General features: G+C 50.6%; 1 protein-coding gene across 3 annotated transcripts in view; it reads left to right on the top strand.

Annotated features, from left to right (window-relative positions):
• The window catches only part of mta3 (metastasis associated 1 family, member 3), a 383,768-nt gene that overhangs the window by 276,898 nt on the left and 82,583 nt on the right, over window positions 1-24,287 (top strand). For all 3 annotated transcript variants that reach the window (XM_085980730.1, XM_085980717.1, XM_085980708.1), the window contains exon 19: window positions 17,158-17,312. In XM_085980730.1, the coding sequence (XP_085836856.1) occupies window positions 17,158-17,312 (155 nt within the window). The remainder of the gene's footprint in view (window positions 1-17,157; window positions 17,313-24,287) is intronic.

Genomic DNA, 24,287 nt, shown 5'->3' with positions numbered 1-24,287 from the left:
GCATCGCCGGGAAAAGAAAACGAGAGAGAGAGGGTGCAGCACACAGGGCGCGGTCGGTGCTCAAGAACCGGGCAGCGGAGTGAAAATAAACCGGGGGGGGAAGGAAAGCGAGATGCGCCGAAGCCGCGAGTCACTGCCATTACCCCGTAGAACGCTAGGAGCAGCGCGGTAGCAAGGGGAAGAAGGAAAAGCGCGGGAGGCGCCATTTTATCCCGTTGGGGAAGAAGGAAAAGCGCGGGAGGCGCCATTTTATTCCATTGGGGAAGAAGAAAAAGCGTGGGAGGCGCCATTTTAAATCACCCAAGATGCCGAAAAGTGGCAGTATCACTGCTTTCGACAACGAGGTAGAAGACTGGACCATGTATGTGGAAAGAATTGAAGTGTACTGCAAGGCAAATGAGGTGGCCGATGGGAAGAGGGCGTCGGTATTATTGAATTTGATGGGCGCGAGTATGTACGGCCTATTGCGAAATTTAATTACCCCAGCTAAACCAATTGAGAAAAGTTTTGAGGAAATTGTTAATATATTACAGGAACACCTAAACCCTACGCCGCTGCTGATAGCAGAAAGATTCAAGTTCCATAAAAGAAACCAGCACAAAGATGAGAGCAATGCTGACTACCTTACAGAACTACACAAGTTATCGAAGCACTGCCAGTTCGGAGCAGGACTGGCAGACACCTTACGGGATAAGTTTGTCTGCGGGCTCCAGAGTGAAGGAACCCAGAAACGACTACTTTCAAAAAAGGACCTGACGCTGGAACAGGCTTTCAGCGTGGCAGTATCCTACGAAGCAGCAGCACGGGGAGCTGCGGAAATACAACAGAAACCATAAGAATACAGCGCTAACGAAATGGCGTATGGAGCAGAAAAGTGCTATCGCTGCGGCAGAACAACCCATGAGCAGAAGGACTGCTGGTTTAAGGACAAAATATGCAGGCAATGTGGAAAAATGGGACATATAGCAAGAGTCTGCAGGTCGGGAAAGAAAACCAACACGACAAGAACTATTAAGGAACAGTACAGGAAAGTAAAGAAACTGACAGACAGTAGTTCGGAAGATCAGGAGAGTGATAAGGACTCCGGGAGCAGGGGACTAAGTTGTCTAAAGTTACACAACGTGATCACAAAGGAAGATCACCGAACCATTTGGGTCACCCTCATGATAGCAGGGTCCCCAGTAAAGATGGAATTGGACACAGGATCAGCCCTAACTGTCATGAATCGACAAGACTATGAGCGGCTATTTTCACACATACCCTTAAAGGACACGTCCATTGTATTGAAGACATACACTGGGCAAAAGGTCTACCCCAGAGGAAAAATAAGGGTGCCAGTTAAATATAACGGCAAGGAAAGACAGAAACTATATATGTATATACTACGAGATGGAGGACCACCATTATTGGGACGTGAATGGATCCGAAAGATACAATTGGATTGGCATTCCATTCTGGCGCTAACTGTGACTGACAAAAAGGATGATGACGTCGCACCTGGACGTCTATCACAAATTCTATCTGACACGGAAGAGGTGTTCCAACAAGGACTTGGGACTCTAAAAGGAGTAAAGGCAACCATAAAGATTGAGGATAACGCAAACCCAAAATTTTTCAAGGCCATACGTGATCCGCCCAGCCGTTGAAGCTGAACTGGAGAGTCTGGAGCATTCGGGTGTGCTGTCCAAGGTGGACTGGAGCGAGTGGGCCACACCCATCGTTCCTATAATGAAGAAAGTATTGAGCAGCACGCCTGGGGAGCCAAAGAAGGTTCGCATCTGTGGGGACTTCAAGGTGACTGTGAACCCAGTCCTGCACACAGTACAGTATCCACTTCCGCGGATAGAAGATATTTTCGCCTCACTATCTGGAGGGAAACGTTTTACGAAGATTGATCTGGCCCAAACGTATCTACAAATGGAGGTGGAAGAAGCATCTAGAAAATACCTCACGATAAACACTAACAAAGGCCTTTACCAGTACAATCGACTGGTATTCGGGGTAGCATCGGCCCCGGCTATTTGGCAGAGGGCAATGGAACAAGTCCTGCAAGGGATCCCGGGGACACAGTGTTATTTGGACAACATCCTGGTTACGGGCGAAAATGACAATGAACACCTTGCCAACCTGGAGCAGGTGCTCACGAGATTACAGGAATATGGGCTACGAGCCAACCGCCCCAAATGCAAGTTCTTCAGGAGACAAATCTCGTATTGTGGCCACATGATTGATGAGGAAGGGTTGCATAAGTCGCCGGACAAGATTGAGGCTGTAGTCAAGGCTCCAGCACCGGAAAATGTGTCGCAACTGAGGTCGTTCCTCGGGTTGGTGAACTACTACCATAAGTTCTTGCCGAATTTATCTACAATTCTGCACCCACTGAACGCCCTGCTGCAAACTGGAGTGACATGGAAATGGAGTGAGGAGTGTAAGCGTGCCTTTCAGGAATGTAAATGCCTAATCACTTCAAAAGAAGTATTGGCCCACTACAACCCAACACTACCGATTCGGTTGGCATGTGATGCGTCACCTTACGGCATTGGAGCGGTACTGTCACACAAATTTTGTGACGGTTCAGAGAGGCCAATAGCCTTTGCGTCGCGCTCGCTAACCTCAGCCGAGCGTAACTATGCCCAGATTGACAGGGAGGCCCTCAGCCTGGTGTGGGGGGTGAAGAAGTTTAATCACTATCTGCACGGGCAGAAATTCACTCTACTGACTGATCATCAGCCCCTGGTCTCCATTTTTAACCCAAAGAAGGGCATTCCGGTGATGACGGCGCAATGGCTGCAAAGATGGTCACTTTTTCTAGGGGCACATCAGTACGACATAGAGTACAAGGGTACAAAACAGCATGGAAACACTGATGGGCTGTCGCGCCTACCGTTGCCTACGGTAGAAGAAACACCTGCAGTGGACCCTGTTGAGATATTCCATGCGACCATAGTCGAATGTTTGCCTGTTACAAACTCGAGTATAGAGAAGGAAACCCGAAATGACCCGACACTCTCTCGGGTCTACGATTTGACGGTGAAGGGATGGCCAGCATATGGCGACTCACTGTTGCCAGCATTCTCGCCAAGGAGAAAACAGCTGTCAGTGTGCCGGGGAACCTTGATGTGTGGATCCCGAGTGGTAATTCCACCCAAGTTGAGAGATAGAGTGCTCAATGAGCTTCATGAGGGTCATCTGGGAGGGGTAAAAATGAAGAGCCTAGCCAGGCCGTTTGTGTGGTGGCTGGGAATCGATAAAGAAATCGAGGATATGACCAAGAGATACACAGGATGCCAGAAGGTCCAAAACGCTCCACCACAGGCCCCGCTACATCCATGGGAGTGGCCCTCATCTCCATGGCAACGGGTACACATTGATTTTGCTGGTCCATTTATGGACTCAATGTTTCTAATCGCTGTGGACGCCCATTCGAAATGGCCAGAGGTCATTAAAATGTCCTCCACCACCACGGAGAAAACTATTGCAGTCCTAAGGACCATCTTCGCCAGGAATGGGTTGCCAGAACAGATTTGCTCCGACAATGGGCCACAGTTTGTGTCTGAGGATTTCCAGAGGTTCCTGAAGAATAATGGGGTGAAACATTACACATCTGCCCCATATCATCCAGCCACAAATGGATTGGCTGAGAGGTTTGTTCAGACCTTTAAAAAGGCCATAAAGGCAATGTATAATGACGACATACCACTACAACACAAGGTGGATAGTTTCTTGTTTGCTTACCGGAATGCGACACATGCAGTAACCAACCAAGCTCCAGCCGTACTGTTCTTCAACCGAAGGCTAAGATGTCGCCTGGATTTGCTCAAACCAAACATAAGACGAGATGTTGAGGATAAGCAATTCCAGCACATAAATGAGAAGCCAACCCGGAGCTTCAAGGTAGGGCAACCAGTCTTGGCCCGCGACTACCGAACAGAAAAATGGCAGCCAGGAACGATATGCACACAGCAGGGACCACTAATGTACACAGTAGACGTTGGAGAGAGCATTGTGAGGCGCCATGCTGACCAGATTCTAGAGTCACAGGAACAAGCCAAACCCGTGCCACGAGAAGGTGCACCTGGTAATCAACCTGAAGTACAGATTGCGTCTACCTCAGAAGCAGTGGTATTGGAAGCTGACGAACCAACCAGTGACCATGAACCAGAATCAGCTTCGCCGCAAGAACAGGATACTCGAGAAAGGCGCTATCCAGTCAGGATCAGGAAGCCTCCTCAAAGACTGAACTTATAAATGATTATTTCAGTTGATGTATATAATATCCAGAAAGTTGTAATTAGTTATTATTTAGTTGTTAAATTAATGTTATGTACTGTTTATCTAAAAGGGGAGGAATTGTTGTGTATGTACCTTTAAGGGAAGAACTGGTTTTAGACTGCAGTACCGGCAGTGACCACCCCTGTATAAAAGGCCCTAGCAGGCTTCTGTATTTCAGTCTGACGTTGCCCTCCTGTTAGAGCTGCCTCAGTCAGCAGGAGGAGAAGGAGCAGCCAATCCAGGAGAGTGGAGAGTGGAAAGTGGTGGTCTCCTGACCAGGAAGAGGAGGATAACGATAGGTCACCACCACCACCTCCACCATCATCATCACAACAACAGAGGTGCCTGGAGAGAGAGGACAGAGGAGGAGAAAGGAGGCCAGCAACATCATCAACCAGGGGAGAGGCCTTTCCTATCACTGCCTCCCCAAATTGGCCTCCAATTCAGGAGAGGGAGAGAGGGGTGAGAAACCACCATCAACAGAAAACAACCAACTGTTTGGAAGGAGGGAAGGAGAACATCTTTCTGAACATCTACAGGTGGGTGTTATTTGGGGCACTCTCCCAAAGACTTTGTATTTTAGGTGGGGGGAGAAAAGAAGAAACAAGGCCGGATCATCAAGGGGTGTCTGTGTGTGTGTGTGGCTCTTGTTAAAAACTAGGCCACACACACCATTAATAAGCACCCCTTCTATTGCCTGACCTGGGACAGCTGGAGCTGCCTAGGTGAAGTCCAATTTCATTTATTACATCGTTAAGACCTGGTGTGGGACTGAGCCTGGGGCAGCTCCAGCTTTCCCAGGTGAAGACATCTTCTCCCCCTGCCAGAAGACCACCACCATCAAAGACTTTAAATTCCCATCGGAGAGTGCACCCCTGCCAACACCCACCCACCCACCATCCTGAGTGGCAACCCTGCCCTTGCGGCCTCCCTCCTTCCCACCCCCTCCCCCTCTCTCTCTCTTTGTCTCTCTCTGCGGCACCTCAATTTCATCTTTATTGATTAATTGCCTATTGAGCAGAGGGGAGAAGGCCCCTCTCCCAATTTCAATCAATAAGGGGCGAGCTGTGCCTTCATTTTAAACAGCTCCCTCTGCTCAATAGAGGACCAAAAAATACCTGAGGCCATTAACACCTTCAGGCCTGTGACTTGGGGTGAGTGTAGCCCTTATAAAAACACCCCATAATGGCGACTGCATCTTCGCCGGTGGCGGGGCCAGCCAGGACTTATGCGGGAGTGGCAGCCACAGCCACAGCTGCTCCCGCTGCTTCTGCTGCCCCGTCACCTTTCAAACTTATGACAAAAAAGCTTGGGGTGAAGAGCTACACTCACCCCACTATGACCATTGAGGCCTGCGTTAAAGCCATGGCTGGGGTTGTCGGCCCCTCAGCCATCGTCGCGGCCTCAAAAATGTACGGGAAGGCTGTGTTCTTCCTGGGGTCGGAGCGGGCGATGTCCCTGGCCGTCGCCAAGGGGCTCACCGTGGGCGGGACCTTCCTGCCGGTGGATCCTCTCGAGGCCACCGCGCAGAGGATCGTCATCTCGAACGTCCCGCCCTATGTTCCTGGTGAGCTCCTCCTCCCCCATTTATGCCAACTTGGGGAGGTGAGGTCGGGGATCACGCCCATCCCGCTCGGCTTCCGGGAAGCCAGCCTTCGCCACGTCTTCTCCTTCCGGCGCCAGCTGTTTATCCAGCTGGCGCGGGAGGAGGACACCGATGGGGCGTTCGTCGTCCACCACGAGGGGACCGCCTATCGCGTCTTCTGGACATCGGACGGTGTGCGGTGCCACGCCTGCAAGGAGGTGGGGCACATTCGGAAAAACTGCCCCGCCTCCAAGGCCGCCAGATCATCTAGTGCGACCGAGGCTGGCGCCGCCGCCACTTCTCCCCCCGGATCTGCCCGCGCATCGGGAACCGCTGATGCGCGGTCAACGTCGGAGGCCGATGCCACCAAGGCCTCCGGCGGGGGGGAGGGAGCGCGTCCGGCTGGAAGGAAGGTGCGGCAAAAATCAAAACACCTTAGGGCGGGTCCCCCCGTGGAGGGCCGGCCCTTGCCCCTTAAGCCCCTTACACCCGCGTTCCTCGCGGAGTTAATCGGGACAGATGGGAGTGGGAGGGGCCTCGTGCCCGAGCCTGTGGCCGCAACCGCCATAGCGGAAACGCCAATACCTGCAACCGGGCTCGGGCCCGAGGAACCCGACAAACCTGCTCCGCCGGAGGGAGCAGACGAGGAGGCCCCTGCAGACATGGAGGTCTCCCTCGCTCCCTCCGCGCTGAAAAGAAGGCGTGACCCCCTGGAAGAGGAGGAGGACCGGGAGGAGGAAGGTCCCTCCGAGCAGGGGGAGTCGTCGCCCGCCGCGGGTACTGCGCCCCCCCCCCCCGCTGTCGTCATCACCAGCGATCGGCAGGGGTTGCCTGTCCCTTGGGAGGCTGAGGCAGATGTGTCTGTCCGGCACGTGCCTCCCGGGGATGGGGACGAGACCCTGCCCGTGGGGGTGGGTGCGGAACAACCCGCGGCGGGGATTGACATTTTATCGGTGCCGTTACCCCTCGCCGGGTCGGGCGGCCTGGGGTCTGGGTCGGGCGAGCTCGAGGAAAATGAGCTCGCCCAATGCGACCCGGTCATCTCCCAGGGGCTGCTCGACCTGGTAGAGGTTTTAATTCAAAACACCCCATCCACTGGGTCGGAGGTTGGTGGCGGGGAGGAGGATGGCCCCCTGGCCGCGTCTCTGGTGTCGGACGTACTGGAGGAGCTGGGAATTGTTCTCTCCCCGGTTTCTCTGGTCGTTCTGGCGTCTGGGGCGGGGGGGGACTCCGAACTGCCGCCGTCTTCTGGCCCGGCGCCCCTAGAGGAGCCCAGGGAGGAATCCTCTGCCGCCGATCCTGGGGGTGGGATCCGGGCGGAGGCGGGGCCGGCTGGTGTGGCCGAGCCGTTCGCTGCGCACTGCGCGACGGACGGGTCGGCCGCTGGTGACGACCCCCTGGAGGAGGATGGGGACTCGGTGATGGGCACGGAGGACGATTTGGACTCCACTGTCGACGAGGCGCTGGATGACCTCGTGCCCCTTGCCGAGTCTCTCCTCATTCCCGTAAGGGAACTCCGGGACTTTATGGCCACGTGCCAAGGTCGGCACAATAAGATCCGGCTGGCCCTCGACAGGTGGTCGGAGCTGGCGCTGCTCATCGTGTCCGTCCGCGCCGCCGTTAAAATCATGGGCGCGGACGAGGGCGTGGACCCGCTCGAGCTGCGTCGGCTCAGAACGTTCCTCACTGGGCTGCTGAGGAAGTGGCGGCTGACCAGCGGCTGCGCTCCCTCCCCCCGTTAGGTGTAGGTAGAGGTTGCACTATGCTTCTGACATGAAGATAACCATAGCCAGCCTCAACATCAACGGCAGCAGGGAGGCGCGCCGCAGATTCAGTAACTTCTCGGTCCTTCGGGACGGGAAGTATGCGGTGTGCTTCCTGCAAGAAACCCACACCGTTCTGGGAGACGAAGCCACATGGCTCCTGGAGTGGCAAGGAGGGGTCAGCATGAGTCACCTCTCCAACAATTCCAGCGGGGTGGCTATCTTGCTGGCCCCGCATTTTCAGCCGGAGATCTTGGGGGTCAAGGAGCACGTGCCGGGCCGCTTGCTCCAGGTCACTGTTCGTCTGGGGGGCGTGCCGCTCCATCTAGTGAACGTGTACGCCCCTCAGACCGGTGCGCAGCAAGTGCGCTTCTTCGAAGAAGTGTCCGCTCTTTTGGGCTCCGTCGACGCGGGCGAGTGCGTCATCCTCGGTGGGGATTTTAACTGCACGCTCGAGGCGAGGGACCGTTCGGGTCCCCCGCGAAGCCCGGCGGCGATGGAGAAGTTGAGGGACCTGGTCGGGTCCTCCGACTTGGTGGACGTCTGGCGAAATCTCCACCCCGACTGCAGCGCCTTCACTAGTGTGAGGTCTGGGGGAGGAAGGTCCAGAATCGACCGCCTCTACCTTTCCCGGGCATACGTCTCCTGCATTCCAGCGGCTTCCATGCGGCCGGTGCCGTGCACGGACCACCACCTGGTGTGGGCGGAGCTCGCTCCACTGCGCGCGCGGCGGGTGGGGGGGTGTCCGCGTACTGGCAAATTAACAACCTGCTGCTGGAGGATGCGCGGTTCCGGGATTCGTTTCGTCGGTTCTGGGCCAACTGGAGAAGGTAGCGGGGGAGCTTCCCCTCCTTGAGGCTATGGTGGGACGTGGGCAAGGCTCATGTCCGTCTCTTCCGTCAGGAGTATGCGAAGGGGTCGACCAAGAGGCGGGAGGCCTGGGTCGGGCGGTTGGAGAAGGAGGTGCTCGACCTGGAGTCCCGTCTCGGTCAGGTCGTCGAGGACCCTGCCCTGCGGAAGGTGTACGAAGAGAAGAAGGGCGCGCTGAAGGACCTGCAGCTCATCGGGTCCCGAGGCGCATACGTGAGGTTGCGGATCCAGCTCCTGCGGGACCTGGACCGCGGCTCCCCCTTCTTCTACTCGCTGGAAAAAAGACGGGGGGTCCGTAAGCAGCTCTTGGGGCTGCTGGCTGACGACGGATCTCTGGTCTCGGATCCGGAGGGAATCAGCGCGGAGACCCGCGCCTATTACGGGGCTCTGTTCTCTCCAGATCCGTCCAGCGAGGATGCGCGCAGAGTTTTGTGGGAGGACCTGCTGAAGGTCAGCCCGGAGGGCGCCGAAAAATTGGACGCTCCGCTAAGCCTGGCGGAGCTGACCGGCGCCCTCCGCCAGCTCTCCAGGGGAAAGTCCCCGGGGCTGGACGGGCTGACCGTGGAGTTCCACAGGGCATTCTGGGACGTCTTGGGGGGCGACTACGCGCGGGTCCTGGGGGAAAGTTTGGCGACCGGGGAGATGCCCCTCTCTTGGCGCAGGGCGGTCATTGTCCTGCTGCCTAAGAAGGGCGATCTCTGCCTCCTTAAGAACTGGCGCCCGGTCTCCCTCCTCAGCACGGAAAATCTTTGCCAGGGCCATGTCTGCTCGCCTTGGCACCGTGCTGGCCCACATGATCCACCCCGACCAGTCCTACATGGTCCCGGGCCGGACCATCCACGATAACATCCATCTGGTCCGGGACCTCGTCCACCACTCCCAGAGGGCTGGTCTGTCGGTCGCCTTCCTTTCCCTGGATCAGGAGAAGGCGTTCGACAGGGTGGATCACGAGTATCTCTTCGGGACTCTGCACGCATTAGGGTTTGGGACGCATTTCGTCGCCCGGATCCGACTTCTGTACGCCGCCGCGGAGTGTCTGATTAAAGTTAACGGGTCCTTGACGGCGCCCCTTCGCTTCGGGAGGAGGGTGCGTCAGGGATGCTCCATGTCCGGTCAGTTATACGCCATTTGCGTGGAGCCTTTCCTGCACCTCTTGCGGAAGAGGTTGACGGGACTGGCTCTGCAAGGGCCGGGCGTGGAGGTGGTCCTCTCGGCTTACGCCGATGACGTGCTCCTCACGGTCACGGATCCCGCTGACTTGCGGAGGATGCGGGAATGCCAGCAGATTTACTCGGACGCATCCTCCGCCAAGATCAACTGGGAGAAATGTTCCGGACTCCTGGTGGGTCAGTGGCGGGTGGACTCCCTGCCGGAGGAGTTCAGGCCTTTCGCCTGGAGCACCACGCACCTCCTCTATTTGGGAGTCTACCTTAGCCCTGCCGAGGATGCCTGGCCGGCGAACTGGCAAGAGCTGGAGGCCAAAGTCACCGCTCGCCTAGGACGCTGGACAGGACTGCTCCGAGTGTTGTCCTACAGGGGTCGAGCGCTGGTCATAAACCAGCTGGTGGCGCCATGTTGTGGTACCGGTTGGTCACTTTGATCCCTCCCCCTGCGTTTGTCGCCAAGATGCAGAAGAAGCTCATCGACTTCTTCTGGGACAAAAGGAAGCACTGGGTCTCTGCCGCGGTTCTGAGTCTCCCGCTTAGGGAGGGCGGTCAGGCGCTGGTGTGCCTTCGCACCCAGGCTGCGACTTTCCGTCTTCAGACGCTGCAGAGATACCTGTACATCGAGAATCCTCCGAGATGGTGTGCGCTGGCGATGTATTTCTTCTGCCAGCTACACGGCCTCAATTACGACACGCAGCTCCTGTTTGTGAAAGTGGGCTGCAGGCGTGCCGGCCTGCGGGAGCTGCCTGTCTTCTACCAGGAACTGCTATGGGTTTGGAACGACATCGCTTCCAGGCGGAGCTCTCCCCCGTCAGGAGCGGCGGCTCTCCTTCGGGAGCCGCTGCTCAGGAATCCGCACCTCCACGACCGCGGGTTCGGGCGGCTGGCGGAGGGCAGGGCTGTGCCTGGCAAGGTGACCAGAGTCGGGGACCTGCTCAATGGCGGAGGAGCGGGCTGGATGGCGCCGGAGGAGCTGGCGCGGCGCCTGTCCTGGGCTAACGTCCGGCTCGTGGTCGAAGCCATCGAGTCGGTGAAAGTGGCACTGGGCCCCGACTCCACTAGGTGTATCGAGGCGGCTCAAGCACGTGGGACGATCCCGTCCGAGCTTACCCCCATTCGGACAGAATTCCTCATCGGCACCCGGCCCCGAAACTCCCCTCGGGAACCGGCGCCTCACAACTTGAGCCGTCTCGAGGAAATACCCTCCGTGCCTTTTCATTCCGCGCGGAGGGGTTTCCTGTACGGGCTGCTCCTGCACACTCTCTACTTTGCCATCTTCGTCTGCCGTCCGGACACGCCTTGGCGTGGCGTCTTGCCGACCGGCGGATGCGGAGGTCCCCAATGGAGGGCTCTCTACGCGGGAGTCCTCCCTTGTTCCATCGGGGACTTGGCCTGGAGGGTGTTGCATGGAGTGGTCCCGTGCAATATGGTTTTAAGTAGGTTCACGGACTCCCAGGCCGCCTGCATATTTTGCGGCCTGGAGGAGTCCGTGTTTCACGTTTATTTCGAGTGTGAGAGGTTGCAGCCCCTCTTTCACTACTTGAAGGGGCTGCTCCTCGATTTTTGGTTGCACTTCAGTCCCACGCTCTTGATCTACGGTCACCCGGTGCAGAGGGGAGCGGGCAGGTTGGAGGACCTCCTTGTAGGCCTGCTCCTGGGCCTGGCTAAAAGAGCCATCAATTGGTCCAGGCAGCGGGCGGTCGAGGGGGTCGTCCGGCCGGATTGCCTGCCTCTCTTCCGCGGCCATGTTCGCGCCCGGGTGGCCCTGGAGATGGAGCACGCGGTGTCCGCCGGCACGCTTGAGTATTTCCGCGACCGGTGGGCGCCGCGGGGACTGGAGTGCATCATCAACCCGGAAAATCAAATTTTAATTTGATTTGTTAAGTTTTAGTTGAACTTTTGTTAATTTACAGTCCAATTTGTTTTTTTTTTTTTTGGGTCCAAACAAAAGAATGCCCTCCTGTTCAGTAAAGTACCTGTTAAACTGTTCTCCCGAAGTCCGTCTATTATTGAGGTGCGGACCTTACACGGCTCATCCTTCGGGGAGCTGGCACCTGAGCTACCCTTTACCCCTGCAGCCCACATGCAGATCCCGCCTCTAAGCACCCTCTAAAGTCCGAACAGTGCCAGTACCTGAGCTTCTGGCTGCAAGTGTCAGATCAAATGACGGTGTTTCTTCTTCTTCATTACTCTCCTCTTCCTCTTCTCTTGCACCGCTACCTGGTCAGGTTGAATTTCTTGGGTCTCTGAAAGGAGAAAGGCACAAGCGCAGGGTTGTGGTGAGGGGAAGGATGGGAAAGCAAGAGGTGCATGCTTACACCATTTGCAGCTTGTAAGAGCATACCGTCATCTTCAGTGCATTCCGCACTGCCGCTGGCCACAGCCTCAGTCACAGCCACTCCAATCATGGCGAGAACCGTCTCCTCGAGCAGGGTCAGGATATGGCGGTGCGCCTGTCCCCCTCCAGTTAACTAGCTGCTTACCATTATGCGCCACCTTGTCCTGCAAGAGAGAGAGAAGTGTGTCAGTGAGTGTGGTTCACTGTGTTTGGCTGATGTGGCTGTAATGGTTGAATAGCTGTGTGTGCAAGCTGTGAGATGTGGGTGTGAGGCTTGCAGCAGTGGTAAGTGTGAGGGTGAGATGGAGCATATCAATGTGAGGTATGATTGAGAGAGATTGTTGGTAGATGAGTAATGTTTTTTTTAATTTGTTTATGGGATGTGGGCATCGCTGGCAAGGCCAGCATTTATTGCCCATCCCTAATTGCATTTGAGAAGGTGGTGGTGAGCCGCCTTCTTGAACTGCTGCAGTCCGTGTGGTGAAGGTGTTCCCACAGTGTTGTTAGTTAGGGAGTTCCAGGATTTTGACCCAGCGACAATGAAGGATTGGCGATATACTTCTAAGTCAGTTGTGTGACTAGGAGGGGAACTTGGAGGTGGGGGTGTTCCCATGCGCCTGCTGCCCTTGTCCTTCTAGGTGGAAGAGGTCGCAGGTTTGTGAGGTGCTGCTGAAGAAACCTTGGTGAGTTGCTGCAGCGCAACTTGTAGATGGTACACACTGCAGCCACGGTACGCCGGTGGAGGAGGGAGTGAATGTTTAAGGTGGTGGATGGGGTGCCAATCAAGCGGGCTGCTTTGTCCTGGATGGTGTCGAGCTTCTTGAGTGTTGTTGGAGCTGCACTCATCCAGGCAAGTGGAGAGTATTCCATCACACTCCTTACTTGTGCCTTGTAGATGGTGGAAAGGCTTTGGGGAGTCAGGTGGTGAGACACTCGCTGCAGAATACCTAGCCTCTGACCTGCTCTTGTTGCCACAGTATTTATGTGGCTGGTCCAGTTAAGTTTCTGGTCAATGGTGACCCCCAGGATGTTGATGGTGGGGAATTCAGCGATGGTAATGCCGTTGAATGTCAAGGAGAGGTGGTTAGACTCTCACTTGTTGGAGATAGTCATTGCCTGGCACTTCTGTGGTGCAAATGTTATCTGCCACTTATCAGCCCAAGCCTGAACGTCGTCCAGGTCTGTGCATGCAGACATGAACTGCTTCATTATCTGAGGAGTTGTTAATGGTGCTGAACACTTTGCAGTCATCAGCGAACATCCCCATTTCTGACCTTATGTTGGAGGGAAGGTGATTGATGAAGCAGCTGAAGATGGTTGAGCCTAGGACACTGCCCTGAGGAACTCCTGCAGCGATGTCCTGGGGCTGTGATGATTGACCTTCAACCACCACAACCATCTTCCTTTGTGCTAGGTATGTCTCCAGCCAGTGGAGTGTTTTCCCCCCGATTCCCATTGTGTTGCTCAGATTTCGTTAAATGTTCGAAAGATTGAACAAATAGGTTTGCAATTTTCCTATTAGGGTTCAAATGCAAGTTTGGTCTGAACAAACACACAGGCAACAGATCTCGTGTACAAATATTTATCTTTAATAAATGCTTAACAAACACCGTTCATTATTTTAAGTACAATTCCAAAATATAAGACTCACAACTTATATTGATATTAACCGATTTGGTCCGAGGTGATCAATCTCTGTCCAAACCTCTACATAGGGTTTCTGTCCCCAGGTCCCTGCTGTCGAGTGTTGCTCCTAGGTCCTCGCTCTCTATCTGGGGTTTTTCCTCCTGGCTTATACTATCCCATAATCTGTCCTATCTCTTTGGTTACACATTTGTTACTGTCCCTGCATCCTGATGATTAGTTTACCCTATTCCACATCCTGTCTCATCTCCTTGATTAGTTTACGTCTTACTTCATCCATTTTCTCTAATTGACTCGTTGTTTGATAACTGGCGTCTGTAGTGACCTCACTTGTGTCTGACGAGGTTACCTATGAGCCCTCTGTTTAGAACATTGCGGAACCTCTGCATTATTTATCCATTATCCCTTACACATGGTGACTCCTCCATTTTATTTCAGTTTTCTTACATAGCTTCCATTTCCACACATTGACTTCAGTTTTACTAGGGCTCCTTGATGTCACACTCAGTCAAATGCTGCCTTGATGTCAAGGGCAGTCACTCTCACTTCACCTCTGGAATTCAGCTCCTTTGTCCATGTTTGGACCAAGGCTGTAATGAGTCAGGAACCGAGTGGTCCTGGCGCAACCCAAACTGGGCATCAGTGAGCAGGTTATTGGTGAGTAAGTGCCGCTTGATAGCACTGTTGATAACATCTTCCATCACTTTGCTGATGATTGAGAGTAGACTGATGGGGTGGTAATTGGCCGGATTTGTCCTGCTTTTTGTGGACAGGACATACCTGGGCAGTTTTCCATATTGTCGGGTAGATGCCAGTGTTGTAGCTGTACTGGAACAGCTTGGCTAGAGGGGCGGCTAGTTCTGGAGCACAAGTCTTTACCAGACAGCTGGGATGTTGTCGGGGCCCATAGCCTTTGCTGTAAGTAATGCGCTCAGCCATTTCTTGATATCACGTGGAGTGAATCGAATTGGCTGAAGACTGGCTTCTGTGATGGTGGGGACCTCAGGAGTAGGCCGATCTGGATCATCCACTCGGCACCTCTGGCTGAAGATGGTTGCAAATGCTTCAGCCTTGTCTTTTGCACTCACGTGCTGGGCCCCACCATCATTGAGGATGGGGATATTCTTGGAGCCTCCTCCTCCCTTTGGTCCACCATCATTCACGACTGGCTGTGGCAGGACTGTAGAGATTTGATCTGATCCGTTGATTGTGGGATCACTTAGCCCTGTCTATAGCATGCTGCTTCTGCTTTTTAGCATGCATGTAGTCCTGTGTTGCAGCTTCCCCAGGTTGGCACCTCATTTTTAGGTATGCCTGGTGCTGCTCCTGGCATGCTCATCTACACTCCTTATTGAACCAGGGTTGGTCCCCAGGCTTGATGGTAATGGTAGAGTGAGGGATATGCCAGGCCATGAGGTTACAGATTGTGGTGGAATACAATTCTGCTGCTGCTGATGCCCCACAGCGCCTCATGGATGCCCACTTTTGTGCTGCTAGATCTGTTCTGAATCTATCTCATTTAGCACGGTGGTAGTGCCACACAACACGATAAAGGGTGGCCTCAGTGTGTAGACGGGACTTTGTCCCCACAATGACTTTGCGGTGGTCACTGCCACCAATACAGCCATGAACAGATGCATCTGCGACAGGTAGATTGGTGAGGACGAGGTCAAGTAGATTTTTCCCTCGTGTTGGTGTTCTCACCACCTGCTGCAGTCCCAGACTGGCAATTATGTCCTTCAGGACTCGGCTAGCTCAGTCAGTAGTGGTGCTACTGAGCCACTCTTGGTGATGGACATTGAAGTCCCTCACCCAGAGTACTTTCTGTGCCCTTGCTACTCTCAGTGCTTCCTCCAAGTGGTGTTCAACATGGAGTTGTACTGATTCATCAACTGAGGTTGGGCAGTAGGTAATCAGCAGGAGGTTTCCTTGCCCATGCTTGACCTGAAGCTATGAGACTTCATGGGATCCGGAGTCAATATTGAGGACTCCCAGGGCCACTCCATCCTGACTGTATACCACTGTGCCGCCACTCCTGGTGGGTCTGTTCTGCCGGTGGGACAGGACATACCCAGGGATGGTGATGGAGGAGTTTGGGACATTGGCTGAAAGATATGATTCTGTGAGTATGACTGTGTCAGGCTGTTGCGTGACTTGTCTGTGGGACAGCTCTCCCAATTTTGGCACAAGTCCCCAGATGTCGGTGAGGAGGACTTTGCAGAGTCGACTGGGCTGGGTGTGCCGTTGTCATAGCCAGTGCTGAGGTCGATGCCGGGTGGTCCCTCCGGTTTCATTTTTATTATTGTGTTTTGTAGCGGTTTGCTACAACTGAGTAGCTTACTAGGCCATTTCAGAGGGCAGTTAAGAGTCAACCACATTGCTGGGGGTCTGGAGTCACATATAGGCTAGACCAGGTACGGATGGCAGATTTCCTTCCCTAAAGGACATTAGAAAAAGCAAACTAATGATCATATGAACCAAATGCTCGCAACCGAACAGGACATTAGAACCATATGCGCTTTTACAACAATCCAATAGTTTGAATGTTACCATTACTGATACTAGCTTTTTATTCCAGATTAATTTAATTAATTGAATTTAAATTCCCCAGCTGCCGTGGTGGGATTTGTACTCACGTCTCTGGATCATTAGTCCAGATCTCTAGATTACTAGCCCAGTGACATTATCAGTGACATTACCATTACGCTACCGTTCCCCTATGGTGTGGTGAATTTAGCAGTGTGTGAGGCTAGTGGTACAGTTTGTGGGATATGGCATTTGAAGATTAGTTTACTGACCTTGACCACTCGTGTGAGGTCTTAAACTTCTTCCTGCACTGTATCCAGGTACTCGGGGCTACACTGCTTGCATTGCCAATGATGGCTATCTGCTCCCATTACCTTCTCAGTGTCTGTCTGGAGGGCCTTCTGGCTCCCTGTAGATACAGGATATCTCTCCTCTGGTCCATCTCCTGCACCAGGGCCTCGAGTGCTGCAGTTGAAAACCTGGGAGCCTTCTCTCTGTCATGTTGCGCCATCTTCACTCTTCCTGTAGGTCGCACACTCCTTCCTCCTCAACGACTTCCAGTACCTGCTGCAGCCGGAATGTACCTCCCCTATAAGAACTGCAGGCCAGCTTTAAGAACAGCAGGCTAGCTTTAATTGGTGCTAGCCTCACACGAACTTGGGCCCCCTGCTGAGTGTGCAACCACTCAGCAGCACGTTTAGCGCTTGGCTGCACATCGCTATCATGATAATTAGCAGGCATCACGAAGTTTGCGTGCTGCCTACATTACATTGAACAGGCGCGGGTTAATCGCACATCCCTGCGCCCCTTTTTGGGGACTATCCAATTTTTAGCCCATAGTCTTTTATTTGTGAAGTGAATGTCTAGAAAAGATCCATATTGATTTTGCAGGGAAAAAGCAAACTAAAGATCATGCAAACCAAATGTTAGCAACAGCAAATTAACAAATGACAGATATCTTTAATTTGGTCTGTTCCCTGTCATTTATTTCAGAACGCTGACCATTTCCCATACTTGGCTAATGGAAATGTAATGTCGACTGGCATCAACATAATCCAGCCTGGCACCATTCCAGTGATCAAGAGACAACGGCCAAACTGGATCGATGCTCCTGATGATGGCTTTTTTATGGTTACTGAGGAAACGAGGTGGGATTTCTGGTTAACAAGTAGAACTTTCTTTTTTTTTTAAAGTAAAAGCAAAAATACCATATCACTTTTAACTTGAAGTCAGAGAATTTTCACACGGTGACCTGATCAAGCTATTCTTGCAAAACAAAGTATTTAATTATCACTGTTAATTTACAGTTTTTAGTATATACTGTACTCTGTGTTTTCACAGGTAATCTTATTCAAAGATCTAACATGCTATGCAGTTCAACAGAATGATGCAGATACACAGTGTTAATGGATGATTTTAACTGTAATTAGAAGTATGCACACATAACTGAAAATTAGTGGCATCATGATTACCTGAGACTTGCTTGTTGGATACTGTACTTGTTTTGACCAGAACTTTTTGTGCAATTATTGGCTTACAACTTAAAAAAAAAGTAACTTTTTTCAAATGTAGTTTTCTCTCCTCATTCATTCTACGCATTTTGTGCTGCTTGGGATAGGGAGACAATACCGTGGCAATCTGTCCACAGGCCTTTATCAATATAGCTTTATAGCTGACTGATAGGAAATACATCACACCAGACCAGGATGACCGTTCCTAAATGAAAGTATCTGATCTGCATCCAATACCCCTGCATTATGGCACAATTGAAGTTAGTAAATTGCATAAATGATTCCATGTTCTAACACATTCAAACACTGGAATGCCAATGCACTTGAAGCACAGCAAGCTTATAATAATTTAAAGATTATAAACAAATAGCAAAAAACTGCAGATGCTGGAAATCTGAAACATAAACAGAAAATGCTAGACACATTCAATAGTTCTGAAGAAGGGTCCACACCTGAAACCTTAAAATATCTATTCTCGCCACATAAAATGACTGACCATTTCCAGTTTCCAGCTGCTTGGTAAGGGTTTGGAAAACTGCTAGAGTCAATCGTGTGTTAACTTTGCTTTCTTGACTCTCCTAATTTTTTCCCTTCCTTTCCTGAAGTGGTTGACTCATGTAGTATTGCATTTCTGTTGATGTACAAATCTTTCTAGTACTTTTTCCAAGTGAACTACGAGCCCAATGTTGGCAAGCTATTCGCAGTCAAGTGCAATCCTGTATATGTATAATTGTTTTAAACATGTATCATTTTAGTAATCAGGAATGGGAACCCTGGCAGAGTTGTTTCCCCTCAGTAGCCCCAGGCCCAGTTGTGGTTCTTCTAATGCTCCTCTTACGCTCTTCCCCTCCCGCTCCACTGAACTGAGATTACATAATTCAGCATGAACCAGTAATCAAACCTGGGATCTTCTTGATCTGTGTGGGATAGGACGATCATCCTGAATCATTATCATACTTCCTAGTAGATTGTTAAAAAGTAGTTCTTGGAACAGAGTGCCTACTCAGTTGTGTGTGGTACTGGTAGACCACAGACAAGGAGAAAGTAATAAATGCCCAATCTCCTCCCATGCCCTCACCCCAAAAACTGTACACCTTTATTTTTCTCAAATAATTTTGCATTTGGGTGTTCAACATAAAAATACCAATTTTATTTAAATTTTAAGGGGCAGTTTTGCTACAGATTCTGTGTCGGTGTAACACAGCTTCACAGTATAACTGCAGTTTCTGTAGTAAAGTAAATCAAATTAACTAAATCGCTGAGGAACAACCTAATGCCAGTAGTATAATTGCAATTGGTACTAAGCCAAATTTTAACATTTTTCAGGCAGTCCATTTAATTTCCTTTAAGTTTAATGTGGAGGTTTTTAATTTTGGAACTGATGGGATAACTTGAACAGGACCATGAAGGCCGCAATTTACCGGCGCTCAGAGGGCGGGTTTGGAGGCGGGTCAGAGGTTAAAGTCGTTTTGATTGACAGTGCGTTCCGCACCCGCCTCCTCACAACCGTCCCAAGTGTCGGGTCCCCGATTTGCGAATGGACCCGACACCTAGCGGTGGGAAACAGATTAAAGGCAATTAACTGCCTATTAACAGGTACTTGTGAGCAGTTTTCAGGGTCTTTTTCGATTTTCCAGCTTCTGGGTCGGGTTTTACGACATCCGGACAACACGCCAGGTAAGTGTGGCGTGTTGTGAGTCTGGTCTGATGTTTGTGCAAAGATGACAGCTGCAGAAGTGGTGTCAAGGATGCCATGTTGCACATGGTGAGTTTCAGAGCAAAGAAAATGTTGGTTACTGCATTTTTAATACATATACAGATTTCTTTAGCTTACAAGTTTTTTAATCCAACTGATTGTCCAGTGCCACCTCATTGGGAGAACCTCTCTCACCAGTGACAGATCGCTTCTGTCATCTCACCTGCAGCTGCCATCTATTCCAGCAACATTGGAGCCAATGAAACAATCAGACCTTGGTCCTCCGAATCCTTCCACAATCATCCCCAACACCAACATCACCAGCCTTCGCCGCCATCACCTGATGCCGCACTGGACACAGGGCATCAGCCCCTGACAAAATTGCTGGCAGTGAGGCCAGCGATGGCATCACCAAGGCCAGACTTTCTTCACTTGATGCTGTAAACCCTGGCTGCCACATGATGCACCAGGTTGACACCATCCCACACTAGCACGGTGAAGCATCCCTTTAATGTCCAAGCCATTCCATGCACACACACCACTATAGCGGGGGGGGGAGGAGTTATGACTGAACAATCACTGGAACTCAGTAAGACACTTCTCAATGAGCGCTCAGATCTGTCCAAAAAGAGATTTCACTGTATGACAACACATTACCAGAAACTTCACATGGATATTGGCTAAATATCCTGGGCAGCACGGTGGCATAGTGGTTAGCACTGTTGCCTCACAGCGCCAGGGACCCGGGTTCAAATCTGGCCTCGGGCGACTGTCTGTGTGGAGTTTGCACATTCTCCCCGTGTTTGCGTGGGTTTCCTCCGGGTGCTCCGGTTTCCTCCTACAGTCCAAAGATGTGCGGGTTAGGTTGATTGGCTATGATAAATTGACCCTTAGTGTTAGGGGGGATTAAATACGTGGGGTTATGGGGATCGGGTGGGATATGTGTCGGTGCAGGCTCGATGGGCCGAAATGGCCTCTATCTGCACTGTGGGGTTTCTGTGATTCTGTGATTCTGTAAACCTCTCAAGTGCCCACCCTTGTGTGTTGTTAGTTGGTATGCTTGCAGTAGAATGAGGGTGAGTGTGTGAAGGAATAAGCCATATAACCTATTCAGAAAAATGCACCATTCTATGAAAGAATTCTGGCCTTATTAAAACATGACAAACTGGGTTTGGAAATCTAGAAACCTAACGATGAAAAAGCTGTGAAAGCATTCTGGCTATAGAGATAAGATAGTTGTTGACACTGAATCAATAACCTTATTGAAACAGAAGGTTAAAGGCTCCGGTAGGCTGAACCTTTTGGAATGAGACAATGGTTCACTCTGGATAAGGTGTTCTAATTTACACTTCGTAAAGAAGCACATAAAAGTAAGAATCATCTGCCTTCTTAAAAATGACATCAAGTAAAAAACACACCTGCCATAACACCGTTTTTTATGGTAAACTTAGAACACCTAGACTGAGATATAATTCTGTAATGTTACCAGCTGAGGTGACTGTAAGAATTGCAGGGCTCAGCAGAAAAATGACTAGAGATAATTAGCTTACATCAGCAGAAAACCTTAAAGGAAATACCACTGGAAAAGGGTATAAATATTGAACTCTCAAATGGGATAGTAGACTCGCTTTAAAGGAGCAAAGCGATTCTCGGCTTCAGAGGCGGCTCTGTAAGTCTCCAACTCTTTGTACCTCGGGGATCAAAGGTATTTGATTTTGGTGGATATCCTGAATAGAACTTTAAGAACTGTAAAACTGTAGCGAAGTTAAGACTTGAGAGTAAGTTTCTCTAATACAGGAAACTTTCTGATATCCGGCACTGACGGGACCGAGCTGGTGCCGTACCATCTAAAGTGCCGGGCATACCAGCGTTAATGTTGAAACATACGGAACTGAAAAGCTCCGTGTGAATCAACAAACCCTGTTGCTTAGCAACAGCTTCAAAACAGTCGGCTGCAGCTGCAAGCGTCTCTAGCTGAAGCTGTGCCTGACTGGGAAAAAAAAAGCAATGAGAACTAAAAAAAACGGCTCCTGATTTTTGTCGTTAGATCGAGTATTCCGGACATATAACCTCCGGATAAACCAAAGTTTCCTGTAATAGGATTGTAAACTTTCTCTTTTTGGAACTGTTAATGTTGCGATTGACTCACCAACTGTAAATTACATGTCGGTTCTTTAATAAATCTATATATTTTTAGAATTGTCTCACATAAGACTTCTGTATCAAACTCGCGAACTCAATCTCTGTACACTCTTTGGTGAGGAGTTGCAAAATTCTGGGGGAGTTTTCCAGACCCTCATAATATCCGGAACGTTACAGTCTAGCTAAACTTATTAAAAGTGCTATCTGGAGGACGGTAACATTTTCAGGTTGTTCTGTTCCTTTAGGGAGAGATAGTCCGGACCTTTAGACCCAATTAAGTGTCTTTAGGATTTGGCTACCTCAAACTTTAGTTGGAAGTGAACATCTGAGGAATACGCCTGATCCGCAGTAGCCCTAAAGGGGCTAGGACTAGTAATTATCCCTTCAAGTGTGAGGGGTGGCTAATGAGATGGGGAAGTGATAAAATAGATAGAGGGGGTTGGTTGGAGGCGCAAGGTAAGTTGGTGTCTTGTGGAGGTCTCTTCCTTCCTTACGCGTACTGTGACTCCCTCCATAAGCATATGGAGGGAGTCATTGGAGAGCTTGGGTGCAAAAGTTCACCTTTGTGCTGTGATTGTCAGTGTTTTCAGCACCTCAGTGCTGTCAAACACTGAAAAATCAACTGTCAAAATAAAATTGTGTATGGTCCCTTTAAGGAAACTGGCAGATGACGCCTCATCAAATGACGTCATCAGACCCGCTTCCTGTTAATTGGCCGGTAAGCCCGCAGGGTGGGCTTAACAAGGCAATCAAGGGAAAATCATGTCTGCAGAGCGGAGGCAGCTGGGGGCGGGACTGGAACCCGGAAACCAGCTGACCCGCCCCCATCCTGACACCGATGAGAAAATCGCAGCTGTAGACTGCAGTGCATGAGTTTTGAGCACCCATGCTTTGCCTGATTAGAGAACAAGCACTACTATTAAAAATGGCAGCAACTCAAGCCGATGCATACAGTATAACTGCACTGTTAATGAATTATTTCAGTGAGATAATGCATAGAATTTACCTACTAGAAGGACTGTGTTTGTGGAGGAGACAGTTTGACTGATGCACTGAGATTTTAATGAATACTTTTTGCACATAAAATTAGGAAGAGATTTTGAAACTGAACAGAATACCCATTGTGCAAAGGTTTAAACCTTCCATTTCACTATGTGGCTGGTTATCCAAATTTTTGGAGAAGCACTGCATTCTAATGACCAATTGCAAAAAATAGTGATACAGTAAAAAAAAAGTCATAAGCTTGTAACATTTTGAAAATAATTGTGTTGAGAATTAGTTCCAAGGCATAAAGACAACCCCCCCCCCCCCCCATCTTAGTTGTGTTACAGGCTTTGCAAAATTACTTTTCCTCTCTTCTATTGACATTCTTTAATCTAGACAACTAGGGCAGGATTTTCATTGGGCCGTGGAGGCGGGATTGGAGGCGTGTGGGGGGTTAAAATCCCAAAATCGGGGGGCACGAACCCATCCCGCCCCCAACCCGCCTCCATGCCAGTTTCAAAGGAGACGGGTACCCGAGCCGCACTGGGACCCACCTTCCCGAGGTGGGAAGGGGATTAGTGCCAATTAACTGCCTGTTAACAGGTAGTTAACAGGCAGTTTTTAGCCTAATCTTTATTTTCATTCGTGAAATGTGGGATTCCCGACAGCTCCAAACCACGCCAAGTTAGCGAGGCGGGCCGTCGGGATGAAGGGTTTGGAGGGTTCGAGATGTCCGGTGTTCAGGTGAGTGATGGGTGCATGAGTGAAGAGGTAAGTGTGTTTGGTGTGTGTAAAGTGTTTAAAGAAGTTTTACTTACATGTACTTACCTTTACAGCCTTCCTTCCTTCAGGCCTCGGGAGTCCCTCATCTCACCGGCACAGAAAGCAGAATGGCCGCGATCTGTCAAAAATTCTGGGGAGATCTCTAAATCATCCTGAGAGGAAGGAATTAACTTAGAGTACAGATTCAGTGTTTGACAGCTGTGAAATGCTGATATATTTCACCTGTCAAAAGGTCTTGACAGATGAAATGTCAATCTGTGATGTTACCTGTTGCCGGGCGGCCCTTAATTGGCCTGCTGAGCCCGCTGGGCGGGTTCAACAAGGTCAATCAAGTCAAAATCGCGTGGGCTGACTAGAGCTCGATGGAGGCGGGACTACAACCCCGAAAGTTGTAGTCCCGCCTCCTACCCGCTGCCTCAATGAAAATCCAGCCCCTAGTGTCAACATAAAAATCATGTCTCCTGTCCGTAATCTAGTTTAAATTATGCAGCATTTTTTTAAGTACCAAGTATTGCTGAATATAATTAATATCCAAACTGACAAGACCAGAGCACATTCTTTTGAACATATGAAATGTTCAAACAGTTGCTGACCATTCTGCTTTTAAGGAAATCTGTAAAATAAATCAATTCATCGGGAAAAATCTAATCTGACATTTACCACAAACAGGATAGTTGCGTTCCCCCGCTCTGTTTAATTGCATATTTTGCATCTTTTTATCCATTCCAGTTAATCAGTGCCAGGATTTTACAACGTTTCAAACAGTGGCAAATCCCACAGCATGATGTGCAAATGTTTCTGCTCCGTATTTCTTGAAATGTATAACTAAAACTTGAGAGAGCAAGCTTGGATAATCAAGCACCAAGGGGTGACTACTTTGCAATGAGTTTCTGAATCCTGGTCATTGATGTAAATTAGAAAAAAGTAATTGCCTCAACACCACTCCCTGGGGCACTCCACTCAATACTTTCCCTAGTCTGAAATTAACTAATCTAACAAGTAGCTGT

The sequence above is a fragment of the Somniosus microcephalus genome, chromosome 3 (assembly GCF_052327205.1).
Source record: "Somniosus microcephalus isolate GS21.2 chromosome 3, FLI_Smic_1.0, whole genome shotgun sequence".
NCBI classification, from domain to species: Eukaryota; Metazoa; Chordata; class Chondrichthyes; order Squaliformes; family Somniosidae; genus Somniosus; species Somniosus microcephalus.
This window is presented reverse-complemented; position numbering and strand designations above follow the sequence as displayed.